Raw genomic sequence first — 8,421 nt, forward strand, 5'->3', positions numbered from 1 at the left:
TGAATCCGGATTCACTCCACTGAATCCGGATTCACTCCACTGAATCCGGATTCACTCCACTGAATCCGGATTCACTCCACTGAATCCGGATTCACTCCACTGAATCCGGATTCACTCCACTGAATCCGGATTCACTCCAGTGAATCCGGATTCACTCCAGTGAATCTGGATTATATTGAAGAATAAGAAACTTATGGTAAAAAACAAGCTATAAAATTTTAAACAAAAAGAATAAGAAACTTATGGTAAAAAACAAGCTATAAAATTTTAAACAAAAAGAATAAGAAACTTATGGGAAACTTATGGTAAAAAACAAGCTATAAAATTTTAAACCATGAAAAGATTTCACCTTTTACAGCAAAAAAGTACGCTTTTTATGGTAAAAAACAAACAACTCACATTCTGAATCTCGATTCACTGCAGTGAATCGAGATTCACTGCAGTGAATCGAGATTCACTGTGAATCTAGATTCACTTATGCGTGTCTTCGTTTTTCAACTGGTTTCTTAAAAAAACAAAAAACTTTTCAGACTAAAAGGTGAACTATTTCACCTTTTACAAGATGTTGAAGACAGAGAGAGAGTTGAGCGAACCTTGGAGGGTTGACGGAGCGGATCTACGGGTTCGACGTTGGCGTTGTCGGAGGTGGATGATGGCGAGGTGGCAGGGGGTGGAGGAGCTCGGATCTGGGTTGTTTGATGGTGAGAGAGAGGAAGAGAGAGAGGGTTGGTTCAAGCTTTTGGGAAATGGAGGAGAGAGAGAGGAGAACGTGAGAGGGTTGGTTTTTAGTGGTTCAAGCTTTTGGAAAATGAAGTAGCATTAATTACCTCTCTTTAATGGGCTGTTTATTTTACCTTATTACCCTTATGCAGCTTTAATCTCAACCATTGGATGAATCTAGATCCAATGGAGAGGAGAGGTTTTTAGTTTTTAGGATAGTGAGGTTTGTATTTGAACCTCTCCCTATATATATATATATATATATATATATCTCCGCCACTGGGCATAATGCTTATCAGTTCAAATGTTACACTCGGAGCTTCGCTTTAACTTTCTTCAAGTTGGAACAGGAAACAAAAAAAATACTTTCTTCTATGCAGGCAAATCTTATTGATAAGAGCAATCACGTCCTCTATCAAATCAGCAGATCTCACTAATACTACAGCCTTGTGGGAATTGCATAAACTATAATCCTACCAACTGTTCCCTCAAAAATCCCCTAAATCAAGGGCAAAACATCACCATACAGATATGAATCATAAAAAGGCTCTACATGTAATTATACCCATTGCTCTCACTTACTGTCGGTAAAATCTGCATCGATAACGTCCCCATCTTCGGGCCCCTTAGTCGCCGAAGGCCCAGATGAAGCATCAGCACCAGGCGCGGGCCCACCACCAGAAGTGGCACTGGGCCCACCAGCACCAGGCTGATTGTACAAAGACTGACCAAGTTGCATTACTTCCTGGTTCAGTGCAGCCATGGCATCCTTCATTCCTTGTGTAGATCCCCCAGCTATTGCTTCTTTGAGCTCGCCAAGCTTTGACTCTACCTTCTGCTTGACCTCAGCAGGGACTTTTTCGCCCAGATCCTTTAGTTGCTTCTCGGTTTGGTAGACGACTGAATCTGCTTGGTTCTTGGTGTCTATCGCCTCCCTTTTCTCTTTGTCCTCTTTCGCGAATTTCTCTGCTTCGCTAACCATTCTCTCTACCTGTATATTCCGAAATTAGGCAAACGAGTTTTTTGTCCTCCAGCCGAAGCTTTTTAAAGCTAAAAAAGCGATTTGATCCGAGAGGTAGATGGTCAGGTTATATTTAAAGGTTTTTTAATAATATTACTCCCTTAAATGTTTTAATATGTTGATATTAGTCAAACCATTGAAACAGTTATTAGATCCCCCAATTCTTATATCTTGCCACTGCCACCATTGATATGAAACAAGCTACAAGATTGGCGGACCTAATACTTTCAATGAATTGAGGAGCTAATTTCAAAATATTAAAGCATTAAGAGACTAATATAATAAAGAAAACTTTTATTTAAAGACAAATCCAATACCACCGTATTAGATTATATCAGAATAATTTATACATTAGAAAAAAAAATTTGTCCCATGTTGAAAGTTTATATAATTATATTCTATTTGCTTTGCTGTAAATAACGATATAGACGGAATTTAAAACACTATTAAAAATACTTTCGCTGAATTCAGAAATTAATTACCTCATCACTGGGCAAGGTACTGGCCCCTGTAATCGTGATATCTTGCTTCTTCCCCGTGCCCTTATCCGAAGCGGAGACCGAAAGAATACCATTGGCATCAATATTAAACTTGACTTCAATCTGTGGAACTCCTCGTGGGGCCGGAGGAATTCCATCGAGGCGGAAACTTCCAAGGGATTTGTTGTCCCTCACAAATTCCCTTTCGCCCTGAAGAACGTTAATCTCGACACTTGTTTGTCCATCAGCTGCTGTTGAGAAGACCTCTGATTTAGATGTAGGCAAAGTAGTGTTTCTTGGAATGATCTTTGTCATTACGCCGCCCAAAGTTTCCAATCCAAGAGAGAGTGGGATCACGTCAAGAAGAACAATGTTACTGACGTCTCCACTCAAAACACCAGCCTGAATTTAAAATAGATACACAAGAAATTTATATAAATCATGAAGCTAAGCAATTCTCAGTTTAGTTGAAAACAGATATCCTCCATTGTTTATTTTTTTTACATGACGAGGCAAACAGTAACACATACTAATTGCTGAAGATATTAACATACACCATGTATTTGCATGCATTGAGATGTATAAGATATATTGCTACGATAGTTGCTAGCACACAAAATATTAAATGAAAATTTGTTTGTTAAGGGCAATCATCTATATTATAATTACAAGCAGAAACCACCGAACACCATTTATCATCATAAATCTATTTCACGAGATTCATTGAGTGAAAAACTGTCCTGACGCATGTTGCATCCTATATCACCACTACAGTGAGTAATGAAATTACCATGCACCATTTTAACATTATACATCTATTTCAGCAGATTCATCGAGTATCCCCTACTATGGGGAATTTGAAATATCATATACACAAGTTCAACATCCTGCCTCTATTTAAGAACATGGTTTGAGGTTACCGTTGTTTCCTTTAAAGAGTATAAAAATTGTTCTCTTGCAATTTTCGTCGTATCCCCTACTATAGTGAGTTTTGAACTATCAAATGGGACAGAGACTCACCTGCACAGCAGCACCAAGGGCAACCACCTCGTCAGGGTTCACTGTAACATTAGGGTCCTTTCCGGTCATCTTTTTCACGACTTCCTGAACTGCTGGAATACGTGTTGATCCACCAACAAGGATTACCTCATCTAAATCTTTAAGTGAAAGTTTTGCATCCTTCAAAGCATTATCAACAGGCCTTCTAAGCCTAAAATCACAAAACACGAACATAAGAACTGAATGCAAATAGGCAGAAACATGTTGGATACTGCTCATCAAGATGACAATGGACAAAATGCTACCATTCATATGCAACTTAAAGATTCTATAGTTGCAAATTAACTAGAAAAAGTACTTGTATGAACCAAATGAAGACTTTAATTCAACTAAAAATATAGACATCAACATTGTCTTCGAGAAAAGGAAAAACACGTTGCAAGCGATCTGGTATCACAACAAGCAACAGTCCGACATTGTCCGTAAAATTACTGACAGATTCCATTGGAACCCTACGCAATTAGTTTGGATGTGATCCACTCAACAAAATTTTGATTAGCTTCAAAGGTTACATTTTTAGAAAAGATCAGAAAAGTTTTGCAACATTTCACATGGACTTACTAATCAACAAACACGATTGAGAGTTTACCTATCAAGAAGATCTGAGCATAATTCCTCGAATTTGGCCCTTGTGATAGTTGTTTCAATGTGCTTGGGTCCATCAGCAGTTGCAGTAATAAATGGTAAGCTAGAAAAGGAGTAGGGAAAATGTCTCAGTGCAAAGGCAAAAAAAATGAACAGCTGATAAATACAGATAGAAAACCCACTAAATAGAGAACCTACCTAATGTTTGTCTGTGTCAAAGATGACAATTCCATCTTGGCCTTCTCTGCTGTCTCAGTGAGTCTCTGAAGGGCTTGCTTATCTTTCAAGAGATCAATGCCCTCATTTCTCTTGAAGTCTGCAGCCAGCCAATCAACAATTCTCTGCCAAAAGTTGAAGATAAATAAGAATATTCGGTACGGTGTTTAATCTAAATATTTGTTGACCACATCTAGAGCAGATCCTTTTATGGATATGCAAGTTGATTGGCTGACCAACATATTTTCATTCTTAAAGCTGGCAAACAAGAACTTATGCATGTGCATGATAATGAAAGAAGGTACACACGACACAGAAGATGTTAACATCAAAAAAGTCTGCAAAAGTCAAAAGGAAAATTTTCTGTTCTTCTGTAAGAGTATTTTAGATTGATCATATCTCCATTACCAGTATAAGGGCACATATTAATTTCGATATAACTAAACACAGTGTACATGAAAATTCATAAACAGATCTAACCTTTTAAGTTCGAGTTTTCAACCATAAAATGCAATCAATCATCAAAAAAACCTCTCAAAGGTCGAATAATACTTTAATAATGCCTTGCAAGAAAGAAGCAAAAAGCGGTACTTCGGCATAAATCAATATGTCGGGAACATTTAATAGCCATGTTAAATATTTAGATATACCCAACATCATTTTGTTGCAACAATACTCACTATGATATGCCCAAAGGCAGTTTCAGATTTTCAGTGTAACACTGTCCAAAAAGAAAATGTCGTGTTTCAAGTTTCTGTGCAGAATGGACAAATAGTTTCTGACAAAAACAGTTTAGGAAAAAAAAGAACCTAATATATGTAACGTAATCCTTATAGTTTCTTTGCAGAGATGTGCATTAGAAATCATAAATTGACAGACATTTTTTGACAAGTTAGACTTGCATAATTTTTGACTAGCATAACCTCTTAGGCACGTTAACATGCAGGCATGTCAGCACTGGCACACAGACCAAAAAAAATCAGACAAATGCTTCTATGTCTAGACTAATGCAAAAACATGAGCCATTATAATCTATATATCTAAATTATCATGTACGTTAAATTGGTACTTTATCAGAGATTTAACCAACCTTGTCAAAATCATCACCACCAAGATGAGTATCCCCAGATGTAGAGAGCACCTCAAAGACACCATCTCCAACTTCAAGAACTGCAAAGATTATAATTTAATCAATTTCTGTATACAGATCACATGTGAAGTACTACCAACAAGCTCTACTAATAACCTACTCAAGATTAATGAAACATGCAACAGAACTACAATGATTGTGACATAGTCAGAAAAAAAATCCTCGTATATGTAATGTAATCTGTATAGTTTTAATTTAATTTTAAATTAATTAACTAAAAATCAAATAAGATACTGCTTGATTTTAATAAGCCATTTAATAGATCAACACACATTTGGAGATTATTTGCAAATTATTGGTTTTCAGAGGACACTGAATGTAAACTAATTATTCAACGCATACATTAAAGATGTCATATAAAATAATACCTGAAACATCAAATGTGCCACCCCCCAAGTCAAATACAAGAATGGTTTCATTGCTCTTCTTTTCAAACCCATAAGCCAAAGATGCAGCAGTAGGTTCATTAATAATGCGGAGGACTTCTAAACCGGCAATGCGTCCAGCATCCTTTGTTGCTGTCCTCTGGGAGTCATTGAAGTATGCAGGAACTGTAACCACTGCTTTTGTAACCTTGTCATTTAAAAATTTAGATGCATCATCCACAAGCTTCCTCAAAACCTAAGAAAAAAAAATGTAGACAACAAAGAATCAGTCATCAGACATGTTGTCCAGATCAATTGACATAATATACTTAAACCAATAAAAAATGTAATTGTAGAAAATTGACGTGACAAAAAAGAATAGACCTCCTCGGCTAATCCTCGATATATGAAGCTATAAATGATTTCACACTGTTGAGACCGTTTTGTTTTAACATTAACATACATGCTCGCTAAAAGCCATATTTTGTGCAATAGACTATAATGGATAGGTACAAAGATAGACCCTTAATTTTCCAGATGATCCATATTGAAGCGGCAAAAACATACAAGGGCGACATTTTTTCATCAAATTTTTTACATAAATATGTTAATGGTTGTAGAATGAAAATTGGGTATTTTCAACAAGGGCAACCTCATCTCACTAACCGTCAACCAATAGCTTCTTGAAAAACTAAAATAGCACTTTCAGTTCGCTAGTTTCTCCAAAACTTTGGTATAAAGCTTCTCTTGTTGTAATTCCGATACGCTGGTTTATAGAAAATATAATCTAGCAGGTAAAAGAATACCTATTTCAACCTAAGAAGACTATTTGCATTTGCATCTAATAACCAAATGCATATTCCAAATATCATTCTCAAACATAAAATGCCGATTATTCTTAAAACCCACATTCATACACTTGAAACATCAGCAAAATATTACCAATCAGATGTAACCTGATAACATGCTATAAAATCACAGATGCAATTTGGGTTTGAGAATGACAACAAGAATCACACCAAAGGGATAGAAATCAACCTGCGCCGAGATCTCCTCCGCCGCAAACTGCTTCCCGATGGCCGGGCACTCCAGCTTCACATTCCCATTATCATCCTTCACAACCCTATAACTCACCTGCTTCGACTCATCGTCAACCTCCACCATCTTCCTCCCAATAAACCTCTTCACCGAGAAAAAAGTATTCTCCGGGTTCACCACCGCCTGCCTCTTCGCAAGCCTGAGGCCGGATTTGGGGAAGCGAGAGGGGTTGAGGGGGGAGAAGAAGAGGGATTTGGATGAGGAGAAGGGGGTTTTGGAGGAGGAGGAGAGGGGGGAGAAGGAGGTGAGGAGGTGGAATTGGGCGGTGGATGAGGACGCCATTGCTAGGGTTTTGAGGGGGGGGTTTCGGGGGTAAAACCCTAACCCTAGAAATTTGGGGGAAGTTGAGGAGCGAAGGAGAAAGGGATAAGGGAGTAAAAGAGGAGGAAGAGGGGGGAGCTGTTTTAATAGGGAAGAGGAAATGGGGATTTTAGCAGATACAACCTTTGGTTTTCGAAAATTACTAAAGTTAAAAAACTACCATTTTCATATCAAACTGTATATCTGTTCTCTTTATGCGTAAATACACCAAATAATAAAACTATGGTTCATGACATTGAAGAAAAGATTAAAAGAGATTTGTAAATGCTGGGTAGAAAAGCAAATTTCAAACTCAATATTACTGGGGTTTTAATTTTAAGTTTTCAGCCCATTTTTATCGAATTTAGCCCTAGAATATAAATCCATGTATTATTTATGGAACAGATCTATGTAAATATGGGTCAATAAAATTAAGTCTCGAATTTCATATCTGCTGCCAAACAAAATAAATATTTAATATCATAATCTAATTTATACTTTTGAAAGACGAAAAAGTGCCACTAATTTGAAGCAAAATATGATGAGGCAAAGGCCGATGAGTTATTTACCTTTTATGAGGGTCTCCACTCTTTAGACGAAAGCTAATAAAATGAATGCAAAACACTTCAAATCTATGAAGTTATAGGAAGATGTAAACATTGTAAATATGCAAATTGTATATATGCAATCCAACAACCTCTCACCTAACATCAATTGATGGAGCCAGTCAACTCAAAAAGTGCTAGGTAAGCTTCCTTTCTTCCAGCAAGAAAGTAATAAACACAATTTCCTCTTCTTTCTTTTCTTTCATTTTTTTTTTATAAAAAAATCTTTTTAGTCTCTCCATTGAATGTTACATATAAACAACAGTCTACAAGCTTCAGCTAACGTAGAATGCAATGAAAGCTGAAGCCCCCTGCGGCTCGTACAATGTATATGAACTATTTTCCAAGCAATATAGAAAGTTTGCCTGCCTCCGTTTAGTCCATAATTAAGGCAAGCTGATTCAACAACTTCAGTCTAACTTGAAGCCGCCGGATTTGGATCCTCTCCGCTACAAAAAAGTAGTGGAGAAACCATTACTTTTGATCTCAATCGTTGATTATTTAGTAGGCGGTTATGATACAATCTAAATCTAACACTTACTATACTCCCGTGTAATTGTACTCATTCCTAATTTGCACTAAAAGAAAAAAAAAATCACAACCATTAACTAAATAATCAATGACTGCGATTATGTAGTGATCCATCCACTATTTTTTTGTAGTGGAGAGGATCCGAATCCGAAGCCGCCAGCTGCAGGATCAAACGCGTCGAACCCTCAAAATCATCCATCACTTTTAATTTTCCCTCTCTCTGGATAAAGATGTTAAAAGGAGCTGAACACGCTCTCAAACAATTTCTCCCTCCTCAGCATCATGTACATGA

At 37.0% G+C, this 8,421-nt stretch overlaps 1 protein-coding gene across 1 annotated transcript; it reads right to left on the bottom strand.

Moving 5' to 3' along the window:
• On the bottom strand, positions 1,076-7,067 carry LOC109826374 (stromal 70 kDa heat shock-related protein, chloroplastic-like). The gene is made up of 8 exons (XM_020393407.1): positions 6,634-7,067; positions 5,599-5,851; positions 5,171-5,250; positions 4,063-4,205; positions 3,869-3,967; positions 3,241-3,430; positions 2,224-2,622; positions 1,076-1,711 (listed from the first exon to the last, which is right to left on the bottom strand). Exons 1-8 carry the CDS (start codon positions 6,973-6,975, stop codon positions 1,295-1,297), a joined length of 1,923 nt encoding a protein of 640 aa, XP_020248996.1. The 5' UTR covers positions 6,976-7,067; the 3' UTR covers positions 1,076-1,294.

The sequence above is a fragment of the Asparagus officinalis genome, chromosome 10, assembly GCF_001876935.1.
Source record: "Asparagus officinalis chromosome 10, Aspof.V1, whole genome shotgun sequence".
In the NCBI taxonomy this organism is placed as follows: Eukaryota; Viridiplantae; Streptophyta; class Magnoliopsida; order Asparagales; family Asparagaceae; genus Asparagus; species Asparagus officinalis.